Source organism: Schistocerca cancellata, chromosome 6 (assembly GCF_023864275.1).
Source record: "Schistocerca cancellata isolate TAMUIC-IGC-003103 chromosome 6, iqSchCanc2.1, whole genome shotgun sequence".
Taxonomy (NCBI): Eukaryota; Metazoa; Arthropoda; class Insecta; order Orthoptera; family Acrididae; genus Schistocerca; species Schistocerca cancellata.
Window position 1 is genome coordinate 682,785,134 of NC_064631.1, and position 19,429 is coordinate 682,804,562.

Consider the following 19,429-nt stretch of genomic DNA (forward strand, 5'->3'; position numbering starts at 1 on the left):
CGAAAGCTTGAATTTTGTGTGTATGTTTGTGTTCGTTTGTGTGTCTGTCGACCTGCCAGCACTTTCATTTGGTAAGTCACATCATCTTTGTTTTTAGGTATATTTTTCCTTCGTGGAATGTTTCCTTCTATTATAACCATAATATTCTTATTTAGATTGAACTGTATTGGTACTGAACATAGAGATGCTTTCTGACCACTAGGCATGTCATAACACACAAATGACATAAATAAAAATAGTGGTTAGAACTAGGCCAGAACAGGCTGGGCTGGTAAAACTCAAACAGTCTTTTTCAGAGAGGGATGCCAGGGTAACATTTTGGTTATTATAGTATGGGAGCATAAAATACAAATTATAGGGGTAAAATGTTTACTTGCAAAGAGGAAGAAGAAGAAAAAATAATAATAATAAGGTGGCTGCTTGAATCTTGTTACATTCTCCTTTGATTGATCAAACTGGGAATCTCTTAGGCACAAAATTGCATCTCCTTTTCTAATCCCTAGATCTGAGAGCATAAGAATGCTTCAATCTGAGCCTGTATCTGGGGGCAGGGGAACTTTCCATTTTCTCCACTTCACAGGAGGAGAAGAACCTGTGTAAGGTCCAGTGCGTCTCTCAGAAGGTTGTGGGAGGGGCATAGTTCCTGAGTAGGGTTTTAACCTGTCAAAATGGACAATCACCTTGCAGTCAGGCAGTTGTTGTTCTGCATTAACAGGGGAAGTAATTGAATATGGTCCATCATACAAGGGGGTAAGTTTCTTCACTCTTCCTTTCTTTACACTAGTTTTTTTCAGTAAAACCAAATCACCAGGTTTGTAGGGTGGGGGGGGGGATGGCATTTTCATTTCTTCTTTCTATCTGCTTCCGGGTTGCCTTGCGGTTGTTCCCTTGTACCTTCTTCCAAATGGCCATAAGGCAACGGACTAGCTCCTTAACAGCTGCGTGATCGATTCCCGGAGGTAATTTATCAATCTCAAGATATATTCCGTAGGGCAGCCAAACACTATCTCATAAATGGTATGTTCAGTGGCTTCGTGGAAACGGCTGTTGCATGCACTTGCCACGTATGGAATGTATCTTTGGCAGTCGCTGTGGGTTGAGTTGATGTAATAGGAAATCATTCGTTTCACAGTGCGTTAAACATGTTCAATGCGGCCATTTGTCTGAGGGTGAAAAGGGGTGGTTCTCCCCTTTCTAATTCTCAGCAATTTGCAAACTTGGAAAAATAAGGTGGGCATAAAGTTGGTTCCTTGGTCAGTTGTAATGGCTTCAGGGCTTCCGAAAGGAAGGACAAGATGATCTACAAAAGCTCATGCTATGGTTTCAGCTGACATGTCAGCGATGGGTACCAAAATAAGGTATCGGGAAAATTGATCAATAATAGATAGAATATATTTACTTCCTTCTGTACTTACTGGAAGTGGCCCTACTACATCTAAAGTGACAAACTGAAAATGTTTTTATGCCTTGGGAAGAGATTGTAAGGGAATTATGATTTGTGGCGGTGGTGCTCTTTGGTAGACAATTTTTTATATACTTAGCAACATCTTGCCATCTATTGTCCCCCAAATACTTCGTGAAAATGCGGGTATTTGTGGCTCTTTGTCGACTATGGCAAGCTTGGGTGCTTTTATGGCACTGGGCAATAATTTTTGACTGGGCAATAATTTTTGATTGCAAATCTTTACTATACGTTTACCCAGGGGGGTATTGTGATATAGAATTCCATCCTCTGTAACAAAATCCAGATGGGAGTGGTACTGGCAGCATTGTGCATCATTTTCCTGGGAGTCTTTTAATTCGTCAGTTAGTACATCACCTGTTTGAGCTACTCTCACCTTTCTACTAAGGGCGTCAGAATTCTGGTGCAATCTTCCAGCTTTGTGTTGCACTTGGTAATCATACTCACTCAAATTCAGGGCCCAGCGTGTGAGACAGCTGCTAGGGTCTTTTAAATTTAATAGCCATTGCAGTGCTGCATGACTGTTACTACTGTAAATTTTCTCCTGGAAAGGTAGCATCTAAAGTAGTTTACTCCAAACATTAGTGCCAGTAATTCTTTCTCTGTTGTATTGTAATTGATTTCTGCCTGATTCAGCTGACAGAATGCGTAACCAATTGGTCTTTCCTCACCATCAATAATTTGACTGAGAACAGCTCCTACAGCAAAGTCTGATGCATCACATGAGAGAATGAATAGTTTTTCAAAATCGGGATAGATCAACAAGGGGGAACTAGTTAGAACATCTCTGAGATGCTGCACGGCAGCTTCGCAATCGGTGGTCCATTGAGAGGGTACATTTTTTTTCAACAGGTGGGTAAGGGTTTTAGCTATTGTGGCATAGTCCTTTACAAAACACCTATAATAATTGCTGAGTCCCAGAAAGCTTTGCAATTCTTTTACATTCTTAGGGGAAGGGAAGGTAGGAATATCAACAATGTAGGAAATGAGATTGCTAGTTACCATAAGGAGACACATTAAGTCACAGACAGACAAAATTAGAAGACACTTACACTAAGCTGTCAACCACAGCCTCCATTAGCAAAAGAGAAACAGAGAAACACACTATTCAGACATATGAGCAAGCACACGTCACACACAGGGCTGCTAACTCTGGCAGTTCAGGCCAGAATGCAACTAGTTGCAATTTTAGTTGCATTCTGGCCTGAGCTGCCAGAGTTAACAGTCATCTGTGCATGATGTGTGCTTGCTTGATTTGTGTGTGGGTGGTAACGTAATGTGTCTTCTTTACATTAAGCAGCAATCTTTTCCTACATTATTAATACTACATTAACATTTTCTTACTCTGATCTGAAATGATGAGAGCTACCCTGTGTAGTCAATGTGGCTGATACTCTTATCTCTCCCCTCCACATGAACAATGGACCTTGCTGTTGTTGTGGAGGCTTGCGTGCCTCAGCGATACAGGTAGCCAGCCGTACTGTAGGTGCAACCACAACAGAAGGGTATCTGTTGAGAGGCCAGACAAATGTGTAGGTCCTGAAGAGGGGCAGCAGCCTTTTCAGTAGTTGCAGCGGCAACAGTCTGGATGATCGACTGATCTGGCCTTGTAACACTAACCAAAATGGCCCTGCTGTGCTGGTACTGTGAACAGCTGAAAGCAAGGGGAAACTACAGCTGTGATTTTTCCCGATGGCATGCAGCTCTATTGTAGCGTTAAAATGATGATGGCGTCCTTTTGGGTAAAATATTCCGGAGGTAAAATAGTCCCCTATTCTGATCTCTGGGTAGGGACTACTCAGGTGGATGTTGTTATCAGGAGAAAGAAAACTGGTATTCTACGGGTCAGAGCGTGCAATGTCACATTCCTTAATGGGGCAGGTAGGTTAGAAAATTTAAAAAGGGAAATGGATAGGTTAAAGTTAGATATAGTGGGAATTAGTGAAGTTTGGTGGCGGGAGGAACAAGACTTCTGGTCAGGTGAATACAGGGTTATAAATATAAAATTAAATAGGGGTAATGCAGGAGTAGGTTTAATAACGAATAAAAAAAAATAGGAATGCAGTTAAGCTACTACAAACAGCATAGTGAACACATTATTGTGGGCAAGATAGATACGTAGCCCATGCCTACCACAGTAGTGCAAGTTTATATGCCAGCTCACTTTGCAGATGACGAAGAGATTGATGAAATGTTTGATGAGATTAAAGAAATTATTCAGAGAGTGAAGGGAGATGAAAATTTAATAGTAATGGGTGACTGGAACTCGATAGTAGGAAAAGGAAGAGCAGGAAACATAGTAGGTGAATATGGATTGGTCAGAAGAAATGAAAGAGGAAGCCACCTGGTAGAATTCTGCACAGAGCATAACTTAATCATAGCTAACACTTGGTTCAAGAATCATGAAAGAAGGTTGTGTACATGGAAGAAGCCTGGAGATACTGGAAGGTTTCAGATAAATTATATAATGGTAAGACAGAGGTTTAAGAACCAGGTTTTAAATTGTAAGACATTTCCAGGAGTAGATGTGGACTCTGACCACAATCTGTTGGTTATGAACTGTAGATTAAAACTGAAGAAACTGCAAAAAGGTGGGAACTTAAGAAGATGGGACCTGGATAAACTGACAGAACCAGAGGTTATAGAGAGTTTTAAGGAGAGCATTAAGTAACGATTGACAAGAATGAGGGAAAGAAATACAATAGAAGATGAATGGGTAGGTTTGAGGGATGAAATAGTGAAGGCAGCAGATGATTAAGCAGGTAAAAAGACGAGGGCTAATAGAAATCCTTGGGTAACAGAAGAGATATTGAATTTAATTGATGAAAGGAGAAAATACAAAAATGCAGTAAATGAAGCAGGCAAAAAGGAATACAAACAACTGTAAGGATGTAGAGGTGTATATCACTAGGGGTAAGATAGATACTACCTACAGGAAAATTAAAGAGACCTTTGGAGAAAAGAGAACCACTTGCATCAAACTCAGTTCTAAGCAAAAAAGGGAAAGCAGAAAGGTGGAAGGAGTACATAGATACAAGGCCAATGTTCTTGAGGACAATATTATGGAAATGGAAGAGGATGTAGATGAAGATGAAATGGGAGATACGATACTGCATGAAGAGTTTGACAGAGCACTGAAAGACCTAAGTCAAAACAAGGCCTTGGGAGTTGACAGCATTCCTTTAGAACTACTGATAGCCTTGGGAGAGCCAGCCCTGAAAAAACTCTACCATCTGGTGAGCAAGATGTATGAGACAGGTGAAATACCCTCAGACTTCAAGAAGAATATAATAATTCCAACCCCAAAGAAAACAGGTGTTGACAGATGTGAAAATTACCGAACTATCAGTTAAATAACACACGGCTGCAAAATGCTAACACAAAGTCTTTACAGACGAATGAAAAACTGGTAGAAGCTGGCCTCCGGTAAGATCAGTTTGGATTCCGTAGAATATATGAGGCAATACTGACCTTTCGACTTATCTTAGAAAATAGATTAAGGAAATGCAAACCTACGTTTCTAGCATTTGTAGACTTAGAGAAAGCTTTTGACAATGTTGACTGGAATACTCTCTTTCCAATTCTGAAGATGGAATGGGTCAAATACAGGGAGTGAAAGGCTATTTACAATTTGTACAGAAATCAGATGGCAGTTATAAGAGTTGAGGGGCATGAAAGGGAAGCAGTGGTTGGGAAGGGAGTGCGACAGGGTTGTAGCCTATCCCCTATGTTATTCAATCTGTATTTTGAGCAAGCAGTAAAGGAAACAAAAGAAAAATTCAGAGTAGAAATTAAAGTCCATGGAGAAGAAATAAAACCTTTGAGCTACGCTGACGACATTGTAATTCTGTCAGAGACAGCAAATGACCAAGAAGAGCAGCTGAACAGAATGGACAGTGTGTTGAAAGGAGGATATAAGATGAACATCAACAAAAGCAAAGTGAGGATAATGGTGTAGTCGAATTAAATTGGGTAATGCAGAGGGAATTAGAGTAGGAAATGAGATGCTTAAAGTAGTAAATGAGGTTTACTATTTGGGGAACAAAATAATTGATGATGGTCGAAGTAGAGAGGATATAAAATGTAGACTGGCAATGGCAAGGAAAGTGTTTCTGAAGAAGAGAAATTTGTTAACATCGAGTTAGACGTAAGTGTCAGGAAGTCATTTCTGAAAGTATTTGTATGGAGTGTAGCCATGTGTGGAAGTGAAACATGGACATAAATAGTTTAGACAAGAAGAGAATAGAAGCTTTCGAAATGTGGTGCTACAGAAGAATGCTGAAGATTAGATGGGTAGATCACATAACTAATGAGGAGGTATTGAATAGAATTGGGTACAAGAGAAATTTGTGGCACAACTTGACTAGAAGAAGGAATCGCTCAGTAGGACATATTCTGAGGCATCAGGGGATCACCAATGTATTACTGGAAGGCAGCGTGGAGGGTAAAAATCGTAGATTGAGACCAAGAGATGAATACACTTAACAAATTCAGAAGTATGTAGCTTGCAGTAGGTACTGGGAGATGAAGAAGCTGGCACAGGATGGAGTAGCATGGAGAGCTGCATCAAACTGGTCTCTAGACTGAAGACCACAACAACAACAACAACAACTCTTATCTCTTACAAACCTGCATGCCTGTCTGCTCAGGTATGGGGGTGTGGTCCTACAATTCCACAAGTGATCAAAGAGGTTGAGAAATCTGCATGCAAAATAGTCACAGAATTATCTGACCCCCTAGTTTGAGCTCTTCACCTGATTCCTTATCAGAGAAGCACAATCATTTCCAGATACGATGTTGGTAACCGCTAGCTCACTATTCATCCCACATTTGTGATTAGGTGTCTCCTCCAGTTCAGCCAGCCACTTGTAGGAACTGAGGGTGTCCTCTGAACCCAGGTGCCAAGCTTCATTCATAGTGAGATGCACTATAATTTGCCACCGGCCGCATCCAATAAACTCAGTAGCTGCTGGCAGAAGCATCTTCACATCTCAGATCTCCCAGAAAACATACTGAGTGGCCTCCGCCTTTCCTCCTCAACTTGTCCGTTATTTCCCTAAGAGGTTCCATCACTCTCCTAATGTAGATGCTCTCAGTTTCCAAGAAACCTACGCCCTTCAGTTGTTGAGACCTTTCTGTGTCAATAGATGAAGGAGAAACCATGTGGTTGCATGCACTTTTACCTTCTGCTTAGAGATTTGCAACAACACAGTTGTTTGCCATTCAACATCAGGTGAGTATAGACTACCCATGTCAGGGGTATCAGAAGATGCCGCAACACCACTGCTCTAGAGGAATCGGAGGTGCTGTAGCTTTCACCACAGCTGTCTCAGAGCTAAGCAGGGCAGCAACCTGAGATATGCAGAATGAGATTTTCACTCTGCAGCAGAGTGTGCGCTGATGTGAAACTTCCTGACACATTAAAACTATGTGCCGGACCGAGACTCGAACTTGGGACCTTTGCCTTTCACGGGCAAGTGCTCTACCAACTGAGCTACCGAAACACGACTCACAACCCGTCCTCACAGCTTCAACTCTGCCAGTACCTCATCTCTTACCTTCCAAACTTCACAGAAGCTCTTCTGCGAACCTTGCAGAACTAGCACTCCTGGAAGAAAGGTCCCGATTTCGAGTCTCAGTTCGCCACACAGATTTAATCTGTCAGGAAGTTTCAACCTAAGATATATTGACCATGATTAAATCATCTTCCAACAGTACTTCAGGAAAATTATATGTATAAATTAAGAACTCACATTTCATAAAAAGTATCTTTTATGGATTTTAGAACCTCTGCATTTATGTTCACTCCAAAACATTCTGATTATTAATATGCTATCATTAATTAAGGAACCGCTGGACAAACTATGGAATGATATAAACATGGCGGAAGTTGTCACTCAAGGTGCCAGGCTGAGACTGAAACTAATATGCAAACATATGATCTGTTATAAAGGGAGGTTCTGGGAAAAAATTATACATGTGTCATATCTAAATCTTAATGGAGTTAAAACATTAATACTATATAATGTTTTTCATTTATTTAAAGATATAGTTAACATTTGTATGATTTTTTTGTGAAGGTATAATTTTTCTGACTGCTGAGTCTTTAACTGACCTAAATCATCCATTGAACATAAGGATGAAAAAATAAACCATCAAAGCAGCATCATACAGTAGTCTTCTTGTGAAAACCAATTTATTTGCCAAGATCACTAAGTTAACAAAATTTTTTGATTACTAGTTTCAGCAATAAGAATATTAATCTTCAGACACATAAAACCAGGCTGTGGTAGCTACATCATACAGTGCTTAAACCACTCTGTCACATTAGGAGCATACAATGTGCATAAGGCAATTACAGGCATTACAATGAAATGCCAGGTGTGTTACCATAATCTTTGTACTACTTGGAATACGAATGGCTTGAACGAAATAGATACACACCACATCTTGCCTCTTCATGATATAAAGCCATGTTGGCTGCGATAGAGTAACTGACGACAGCAGTACAAATTTATAGATCATCTCCAGTATTGAATGATCATGTCAGGTAACCATAAAAGCAGGTTCATTAAAAATCCTTTGACAGGCATTGCGTACTTTGCCACCAGACAATAGTTTTGCTAAATCAACTGTTAAACACATCATAAATATCATTAGGTCACTTGAATGTAGTAATTCTTCTGCTTGTGATGGTATGTCTGGCAAACTATGAAAAGTTTGTACTGACTTGGTAGGTGCACCTTTGAGTTCTCATAGTAATCAGTCTGTGAGTCAGGATGCATTTCCTGAAAGACTGAAGTAAGCATAACACTATTTATAAAAGCAAAGATAAGCAAGTGACTTCAAATTATAAACAATCCCATGTTCTCAAAGTTTTTTGAGATTGCAGCTTACAACAAAATACTGGAATCACATTTCTGAGAATAACCATGTAAGAAAAATTCTGTTTGACTTTAGTAATGGCTTATTTCCAGAGAAAGCAATATATGATCCTACAAACCCAGTTACCTTAGAACTACTCAAGAAAAGTTATCCTCTTGGCATTTTTTTTATCTCGCCAAACTCTTCCACTGTGTAGATCATAGAATTCCACTAGGTAATCTAAAATAGTGTAGCATCACCCCTCGCAGGGATAGCATCATATATAAAAGTTGCATAAATGGTAAGTATGATATGGTACATAAAACACCCTGGTATGAGTGTTGTGGATGTATTGTACCAAAGTAGCCTATGGTAGCTGGTGATGCGTATGACTGAGCTTGTTCCACACTCTTCAGTGCTCACCTAAGATGGGATATAGAAAATGACATGTCAACGAATTAATGAATGAGAGATGTAAACCATGAAAGACAAACAATGTTGTTATATAACATTCCACACAAAAAATTCTCCCAATGTCTGTATTTCAATATGATCATATCTGGTGCTTGTGAGGATGGACATCATCATGCCCGTCAATCTAGACATATATTTCTAGACATATAGGTAAAGAAATTATTGTATTGGAAGATTAAGTTCTTTGCAGGGAACAATGTTGCTGCCATTGAATGAAAATGATGATGTAATATGGTGTCATGGACCTTAACAGTTGCCATTTCTGCCTTGGTAGTCATCAGGGAAGGAAGGGCAACTGTTAAAGTCCACAAAACCGTAGGATACTATCATTATATGTTCATTCGAGCCATTACAGAACTTCATTACACTTCATAGTTAAAGCAGACACAGTGGGGGGAATGTTTCCCTGTTGTTTGCGTTACTTAAACACCCTCTGGGGTCAGGAGCATCTTCATTTGGTTGTTAGGCCAAACTTGTGGTTCTTGCCACTGAAACTTCTGCTTTTACCCATTGGCATATGTTATATATACAGTAGCTCAGAGTACTCCTAATTAATTTACCATTGTTATCACAGATGCTCCAACTAGGTGGACATAAACATCAAGAGTAATGTGTAAGACCTGTATTTATGGCACATTATTTCTGTGATCACTGATGTACTAGTGGCATAGAATTGTTGCAAAAATGCTATATCCATGGAGAGAAAGAAAACCACAGTGACAGTGCATTACATTTAAGTTGTAATATTAGTTCTTAATGAAGTGTTTAGAACATGATGGTGTTATTACTTTGACTAATTTCTGTAGCTCAACAATAAAAATAATCATAAGACTTAAATTTATTGTTACCTTTATTTTTTCAAGTTGTGATTTGTCAAAAGAAACAAGCACTGTAACTGTGCAGGGTGTCCCAAAAATGATGTATCCACTTTTTTAATATCTCTTGAATTAAAGCAGATAGAGAGGAAAAATACTGTGTCAGATACATTAAGATGGTATATGCTCAAAAGACCACCTTCCACCACAGTACATTGTCGATGACTTAGAACAGAGGGGCATGCCACTTTTATTGATTCTAATGCAATAGCATTGCAGGCTTGCTCGGATTGCTCACTTAGATTATCCAGTGATTGTGGTTTGCAGCATACAATGTATTCTTGACAGTACTCCAAAGACAGAAGTCTGAAAAGGCTAAATCTGGGGATTGAACTGGATACACCACAGCACTTCCTCTTCACCCTCTCCATCTCAAAGGGATTTTGCAGTTGAGAAATTACCCGACAACTAGTGGAAAGTGAGGTGGCGTAACATCCTGTTGAAAGTAATAATCTCCATTGCCAAAATGTCATTAAGACCTGGTGTTATTATGTGGAAAATTTTTAGGTAACAGTCACCTCTTCAAAGAAGTATGACATGATTAATCCACTAGATGAGAGATCACACCAGACTGTAACCATATCAGTTACATATGGATTATCATCAGCATAGCACACACAATTATGGTGGTTAATTGTCGCATTAAAGTTAAAGGTGGTTTCATCCAACCACACACACTGAAAAACCACTCACAAAATTCAATTCACCCATTGGGATCATTCACATTCAGAGCATGGAGAAGAATCAGAATGTAAGGCTTCCATCTATGAGTCCACATAATTCTGTGAACATTGGTTTTACTGAGAGCATTGCACCACAATTTTTTTCGTGGATTGTGTGTATGTGTGAATCACTGCATCAGCTCTTTACTTATCCCTTTAACATACCTTTTTTCTGCTACCACCCTTCTTCAGATCATGTACTATTCCAATGATTTCAAAATTTTCTCAGGCTCCTGTAACTGTTAACCATACAGGTGGTGGTGTTCCAAATTCAACTCCCCGATGTTGTTGAACCTCACTCACATTCCCTGTTTTCCAATGACATTTTAGCACCCACTTCTGTATCTCAAATGATACCTCCATGTTTATTTCTAATACTGTAGCAAATGAAGCATTGCTCACTTTTTTATTGCCTTAAAAATTATTTCTATCTGCTTTAATTACAGAAAGATACAGTTTGAAATAATGTATATGTTGTTTTGGGACACACTGTATTAAGAGATATTGGATCATTATCTTTAACCTTTCTGCCAATGCAGATGTAATACAAATTCTCACCTATTCCAGAACGAAGATCCAATGGGAAAAAAATAATACACAGATAGTAAACACAAAGAAATTTAAAATAACAAAGAAAGGAGCATTGAGGATTCAGAACTTAAATTTCAGAGACAATGGAAAATATAGTTGTATTGGTAAGTATTTTTGTTGTGTTGTCGTTTATTATTTTGCTATGTCAAAATGGTCAAATTTCTTTTCTGCCAGTGTTTTGTGAGCATGTTTTGTAATGTTTTCACTTTTTCTTAACATGTCACAATTCACTGTTTGTTTATTAATTTCTGATAGGTACAAAGGCAGAATTCTGGTAGCATATTCATTGTCCACAAAAATTTATTTGGAGTCACAAATATTGTTTATGTTTATCGTAAACTAAAAATATGTGTCAGACCTGTCATACATGTATAATATTTACAACAGAGAGATTTTTACTCAGTGGTTAGACTTATTTGAATCTTATGATGCTCTCAATGCTGCTACTGCTGCACTCTGTAAGTATTATTTTCTACCCTAATTGGCATTGGTAGACCACTGTTTATGATCATTCACAATGGCAGTGATGCAGAGACTGATGGAACAAACAAGCAATTCCTGTGGTCAATGACAGTGAAGTTCACAATGGGAATTTCTAGCCAGGGGGTAGTGAAAATCATTATAGGCTTGCACAAATAGTCCAGGGAGTGATCTGTATTGGAAAACATAAACACTGGCAAAATCAGTCACTCTGTTATCAATGACGCATTTTAAAGGGTTCAGAGAATAGCAAGAATTACCAGACAAGTATGAGGCCACATTATTTACAGACACTCTTGTGTTAGTGGATGGGCCCAAGTGACAAGCTCTTAGGAGCAGTGCCGTCTGCTGAGTTGCAGCCATGGTGTGAAGCCCCAGCATCTCTGACCATTCCTCCATATCGATACTTGGACTGAGCAACTAATCTAAATCTCTGTGTGATACTGAAAACTCTAACTATTATGTTTACATTCTGGTTGCAGTACAATGAATCACTTCTACAAGTTTATATTGTTAATAAATATTGCATCATTGTCAAATTTTAGTTACTCCATTAATGTACATGCTTGAGTTAGGGTGGGGGGAATTATTGGGCAGAAGGTGCAGTGAAGTATGTGTGGCACAGGAGGACACAGGAAAAAACACAAAAATACACTAGGGGGTAACGTGATCATTTCGGAGATCCAGGAATAATTATAGTAGAGAGAAGAATGTGGGACACAAAATAGTGCAACCACAATCTGTGTGGTTACATAGCTGTCTGTTGGGTGCAGATGAGACTGTTGATACAGGGTGACTAAGAATTCAGAGTGTATGCAGTTTTGGAGGTGAGAATAAAAAATTGGAAAGTAGAGAAATAAAGGACAGACATGAGTAATGCAATGCAATAGAGAATAGTGACAAAGAGGAATAGCACTGGCTTGTGGTATGGAAGGGAAGCAGCTAGGTAAAATGAAACAGTGGAAGATCTTCACCAACATATTTACTGTGTGGTGCATGGCAAAGTGTACCTTGTTTCACTACTAGGCATTTCCTTTCTTATCTCATTTGCAAATGGAGCAGGGGAAAAACAACTATCTATTCTAGTTTCATATAAGCCCTAATTTCCCTTATTTTATCTTCATGGTCCTTACTGGAAATGTAAATTGGCAGCAGTAGAATCATTCTACTGTCAGCTTCAAATGCTGGTTCTCTAAATTCTCTCATTAGTGTTTTCCAAAAAAAAAGTCACATTTCCTCCAGGACTCCTATTTGAGTTTATGAAGCAGAACTGTAATACTTGTGTGTCAATCAAACCTACAGATTACAAATGTAGCAATATGCCTTTGAAGTCTTCCTCTAATCCAACATGGTAGGTATCCCAGACACTGGAGCAGTACTCAAGGATAGGTCACTTTAGTCTTCTGTATGCAGTCTCCTTTACAGATGAGCTACACTTTCTTAAAATTCTCCCAATAAACTGAAGTTGACCACGTGCCTCTCCTACTACTGTCCTCATGTGCTCACTTCATTTCACATTGCTTTGCAGTGTTATGTCTATATATTTAATAGATATGATTGTGTCAAGTAAGACACTACTAAGGGTATATTTGAACGTTATAGGATTGTTGTTTTCTTCTCATCTGCATTAACTTACATTTTTGTATATTTAGAGCAAGCTACCATTCATCACATCAACTATAAATTCTGTCTATGTCATCTTGTATCCTCCTTCAGTCACTCAATGACACACCGCCCCATACACCACAGCATCATCAGCAAACAGCTGCTGATTGCTGCTCATCCTGTCTGTCAGCTCACTTATGTATTCTGTGGGGCAATCCTGATGATGACCTTGTCTGTAATGAACACTTGCCATCGAGAACAGTGTACTGGGTTCTATTACTTAAGACGTCTACAAACCAGTCAAATATCTGAGAACCTAGTCTGTTTGCCTGGACATTTGTTAACAGTCTCCAGGGTGGAATAACAACGGTATGGAAAGGATAGCTTCTACTCAACACATAGAGGAGGCATCGAGCTGCAAACAGACACAATGAAGAGAATGCTAGAAATATTTATGCTATCAGACACAGCCCATCTCCAGAAGCAGAAAACTCACACACATTCATACAGCAGCAACAGCTCACACGCACATGTGGCCACTGTCTTCAGATACTATGGACCCTGAGACAGTGATCACGTACAAATAATAGTATCACTTCTGCCACCAAGTAAAAATATAGCACTGTAAGCAATCAGAATGTGAAATATTTCCTTTTTTGCTGTCAGTATGCTCTTTGTTGCTTGGCAACAGATGTTGATTTCTTTTATGAAGTGACTGTTGGTATAAAGGATTAAGAAGTTTGAAGTTTTCCATACAAATTGCAACGATTATTGAGACTCTGCACTGCTGGTAAAGTTGTTTTAGCAGAACAGCAGCAATAGTAGCACTGCAGTGCATGAATATTACCAACAGAAACAGTGCAAAGATCTAAAAAAATTATCTAAAGAATTTGATCAGTAGATATGAAGAAACAGTTGAATTAGGTGGTGCAACAGAGAGAGAGAGAGGGGGGGGGGCAGCCCATTGCCATAGCAGTTGTTGTTGAAGTTGCTTTTGCTAAAGTCGATTGTGCAGCATGTGCCTCAAATTCTGCAGCCAGTGCTTGAGCTTTGTCACAAGAATTGTCTCTCCCCTGGTCAACAGTTCAAAAGATTTTGCAATGTATTTTACATTGATATCCCTACAAGATTCAGAATGTGGACAAAATGAATCCACAAGGTAGGGTACAATGCTGTGACTTTACCCTTCATTTTTTGGCGCACCTGGAAATGGATGACACATAGCCACGGAATATTTCATGGACGGACGAGGCCCAGTTTACTCTGCATGGTGCGTTGACTGCACAGGGGGTCTACTCAGCCACATGTTGTACAGAAACATCCATAGTACTCAGCTTAAATGACTGTGTAATGTGGTTTCACAAGCTCCATCATTCTCTCTCCATTTTTTGAGGATATTACACCCCATTGGCCTGATAGGTGTTCAGAGACATCTGCATGGTATGAGAATCTCCTTGTGCAACACATTATTCCAGCTTTGCTAGAATGCAACTGTATCCACACCACTTTTTTCATGCAAGATGGGGCGGCAGCACACGTCACTTGCCAGGTGAAAGATTTGCTTGGAGAAAACTTTGGTAATAACCACATCATCTGTAGGCAATTTCAAGATGTGATTAGATTAGGGGCGTATCACTCTGATTACACTGAGTATGCTGTGAGCAGCTGTCGACTATACCATATTACAGATGCAGCATTTTGCTGATTTGGGAAAGCATATTGAACATATCTTGTAACTTGTAAATATGCCAGAACCTTTATTTACATGTGTTTGATTATTCCTCCACTATTCCTGCACCCACACTATGTTCTGATTGCTTACAGTGCCATATTTTCAAATAGTGGCAGAAAATTGAACTTTTTTTTTCAGTGTACCCTACGAGTGCACCAGTTAATGAACATACCTATGATGTTTCAGCATCCTGCAGTGTGTACAGGCCATATTGAAATGCTCAGAACACTGTCAGTTTAATTATAATCAACTAGTATGTGTGAGCTGTCGTGTGAAAGTGTATGAATTTTCTACTTCTCGAATAGGCCTTTGTCCAAAAGCTGAAGTATTTCTACCATTCATTTTCTTTGTGCCTCTCTGTGACTCAACAACTTCTCTAAGTGGTGAATAGCAATCTTACCTTTGCATATTGTTGTTGTTCCATCCTGGGCTATCCATTGTTTGATTATGTACTAATTGGTTTCTAATTAATATTTTATCACTATGTTGTAGGAGAGGAGACAATGCTGTGTATCAGTTTTTAAAGATGTTGATAGAAACCTAAGTTTAGAGTACAAATTAGAACTAGCTGTCAAAACAGTAGTTTATTTGAATGTTATGTCAACATTAACTGTCTTCTGTTCTTTTGTTTTTGTTTTTATAATTACGCATAGCAGTATGTGAGCTGTCATATTTATTTGTTGTGTGATTTCAGCTGGATTATCCAGGGCAGATCTCTTCCTTTCTGTAAAGCAGCCTCTAGTGACAAGTTCAGAAGAACTGGAAAGGCATTCACATAATCGTTTGCAGCAACAGATGCCTATGAACGATAAGAACATACAGATGACAGGTGACTATGTGTAAAATGCACTATCAGTTTATATCACATTCTGTCATGAATAATTCTGTAACTAAAACAACACCGTAAAATCAGAACTGGGGATTGGAGCTGACAGCAAAGATATTTCCAAAATTAAAGTGTTGAGTAAAATTGTAACAAATTCGGCTCAGATGTCAGAGTCAGTCAACACTTTTTTATATAAATGTATCTAAATCAGATGTAAATGTACATGTTTAAGCAGAAAAAGTACGTTTAAGGCACAAGGCAGAAGAATATTTTAACAAATATGAAAACATGTCAGTTAAAAATGTAAAGAAAACTATATTACAGCTAAAAAACTAAAATTCTGCTGTGTGGGATTCTCCTGCTTTTTTCAAAAATATTTGAAAAAGTGTTGGTAACACAAATTAAAAAAAAAATATAGTGAAATCAAACATAATTTCAGATAATCAATATAGCTTTCAAAAAGGGAAGAGTACAATGAGTTTGTGAAAGAAATCAGTTCCACCCTGAACAAGTCAAGAAAAGTTGTAAGATTATTCTGTGACCTCACAAAAGCATTTGATTGTGTAAACTATCACTTGCTCCTGTATAAAATGGAAACATATGAAATTTGGGGTTGTGTTTTAGAGTAGTTTAGGTCATACCTCATGAACAGATAACAAAGTGTAGTTATATCATCAAGTAAGGGAAATTCCTTCCCTGAATGGATGATTAGTTCGCAAGGCATTCCACAAGGCTCAATTCTGGATCCAATTTAGTTTTTACTCTATATAAATGATCTACTCCTGAACGTAAATTCACACTCAGTTTTATTCACTGATGGTACTTCTGCCCTTGTTGAAAGCAATGACCCCAAACAAATTCCTTCAACTTTCACAAAAACTATTAGACAGTTTGGAAAACTGGTTCCAATTAAATGGGCTAAAACTGAATATTTGGAAAACACATTTGCTGCAGTTTAAAACTAAAACTCTAAGGTAAAAGAATTCCACATTAGTTGTAGAAACCAAGAACTGAAATAAGTGGACTGTGTTAAATTTTTAGGCATGCTTGTGGACTAAAATCTATCCTGGTCTTCACACATGAATTATCTAGCAAGTAAATTAAACAGCCTGATATTTGCGATGAAGATTCTGTCGTATTCAACTAGCATGGAGACAAGAAAAATAGTTAACCACAGCTATTTTGAATCGGTTACAAGGTATGGCATTATTTTTTGGGGAGGCACAGGCAAAATGACTAGAATTGTAAAATTACAAAAATCAGTTGTTATAAATATGTCTAATGCAAAACCAAAAGTATCTTGTCACCCACTGTTAAGAAATTTAAAAATATTAAGTGCTCCATATTTGTACATTTATGAACTGATTATCTTTGTATACAGTGACCCAAAGTTATTCATAGACAATAAAGACAATAGCTTTAAACATCAATACAGTACTAGGAACAGGGAGAATTTCATGCTTCCCACCCATAGATTAAAGCTGTCTGCACAAACCCCAGAATACATGGGCATGAAAATTCACAACATCCTAAAAAGGAAACAAATCATGAGAATGGAGATGGGGCAACTAAAGCAAAAACTACAACAATTGTTAGTACAGAAATGTTATTATTCCTTAGAAGAATTTCTTAATGATAATATGACAATCTGAGCAAGAAAGAAAGTGGCTGAAATGTTTTGTTGATTAAGCTTAGAAGTTTTATGTCTAATAAATGACTGTAATAATTATTCTCTTTTTACAGTAATACAGTTGTTAGGCTACACACAGTCTCTGTAAATTATAAATTATTGTTTCTGTAATACACATAAATTGTAATTGCATATTGACGAGTTCCCTGTACATTATATCTTGTGATTTAACTCTTTATGTTATGGGACAATAAACATTCTGATTCTGATTCTCTAACTGAACTAGGAGCAAGACGGGACCTTTTCTCACAAGACTTGAGCCATGAGACACAACCAGAAGGTCAAATGAAGCTAGGACGAACATGGGCATCCCAATCAAGTTCATCTACTCTTCAGCCTTCCCTTTCATCACCAGAGCCTCCAGGAGTTAAGGTAATTTGTAAATATATAGAGCATGAAGTACTTGTAGACCTCCAGAAGTTTTACTAAGTTATTGTTCTGTTTGTGGGCATTTAAACTGTACCATATCTTCAGTCCTCTCCCCAATTTATCTGTAGTTCACTTGCCTTAAACCATGTTATTCATGTGTCTTTTGCTTTTGATACATTAATATCTTGGTTGAAGGCTGGTGTCTTGTGCCTGTTGCATCATAGTAATAGACAAAAATGAGGACAGAATGGATTTCTGTTATTGTGTTATAAATTACACATTTCAGTGATTTCTTGTACTTTAACCAATCTAGACACCACACAAAAAAACTGCTTTGTGTCAGTCCTTTCTGCTTTTGGGTTACTATAAAGGCTAATAAAAGAAATACAGTATGAAAGAAGAGCCATTTAATGGATACTTATGGTTCATAACATTTAGTTTATTTAACACTAGCTGTACGCACTGCTGTGATCACATATTAGTAGTTTTGTTATGATGAATGATGGTGAATTACAACTGGATTCTCATCATCATTGAATAATTGATAAACACTCAAACTTGCTGACGTCTGTGTTAGTGCCACCTGCATCTCAGTAATGTATAACATATTTAAAAATATGAATAGTTCTCAGAAATATAATGCAACTACCAGACTTAAAAATGAAAAGGTGGAATGGTTTTTTGAGAAATTAAAAAGTTTGAAAATCTCTTTGATATTGAAAAAAAAAGAAAGAAAATTTTGCTACAGAAATGGCTAAATCTGAACAGCTACTCAATGTAACAGGAGTTTTGCAAAATTATAAGAAATACAACTTTGCTGGCTTAAAAAATCATTGAAAATATTCATAGCAAAAATGACTGTGAAAGAAAAAAAATACAATCATTTGCTACACAGTTGTTTAATTAAATTAAATATGAAATTTGAAAATTACAAAATATGTATTATTATCCACTACAGAATGGATGCCTGTTTCAAGGAATTAAGTTAGGCACTAAAATAAAATGCAGACTTTCTAAAATTAGTAAATAGCATTAAACTGATGAAGGAAGAAAATAAATAATATCAGGTGCCCTCACATGTCTACTTGTTCAGGTAAACATAGCTACTGATGTACCACCACCCCTCCCCTTCCCAGTGCCCCCTGCCCTAACTGCCCTGTGCACATTGAAGTGCACATGCAGCATTGCTGCCAAGTGGTGTGTGCGGAGGGGAATGGGCAGGACTCTACACCTATGTGTCATGCTGTTGAACTAAGTATGCTTCATACCTGTACACCATACAACAAAGTCAATAATTTTTTAATATGGTTTATGTTCACTGATGTAGAAAAAGATGTTCCATTCCCTACTACACATTCTCAGGGGCTAAGGGCTAAATTCCCCCCCCCCCCCCCCCACACACACACACACACACTCCTCCTAGTAGACCATGTTCTTCCACGGGGTTCAGTGTATCTCCATATCAAATTTCATCAAAATCAGTTCAGTAGTATAGCCATGAAAACATATCAAACAGAGTTACTTTCACACTTATAATACTAGTACTAGTATTGCATCAGTACACAATGCAAATACTGACTAACACTCTACTTCATGTTTGTCATAAAAATGACTCTTTGCTGTCATCAGTAAGAATCATCACTGTGGATTTTGTCATGATGTATTCATTAGCTTATTATTTTGGATCAGTATTGTAAAATGCCAAATACCAGGTCACACTCAGTTATTAAACATTCCAG

General features: G+C 38.0%; 1 protein-coding gene across 1 annotated transcript in view; it reads left to right on the top strand.

Moving 5' to 3' along the window:
• Positions 1–19,429, top strand: part of LOC126088470 (protein madd-4-like) — a 474,106-nt gene that overhangs the window by 302,026 nt on the left and 152,651 nt on the right. The window contains exons 13-15 of the mRNA XM_049906612.1: positions 10,965–11,092; positions 15,500–15,634; positions 17,548–17,693. Coding sequence (XP_049762569.1) covers positions 10,965–11,092; positions 15,500–15,634; positions 17,548–17,693 — 409 coding nt within the window. The remainder of the gene's footprint in view (positions 1–10,964; positions 11,093–15,499; positions 15,635–17,547; positions 17,694–19,429) is intronic.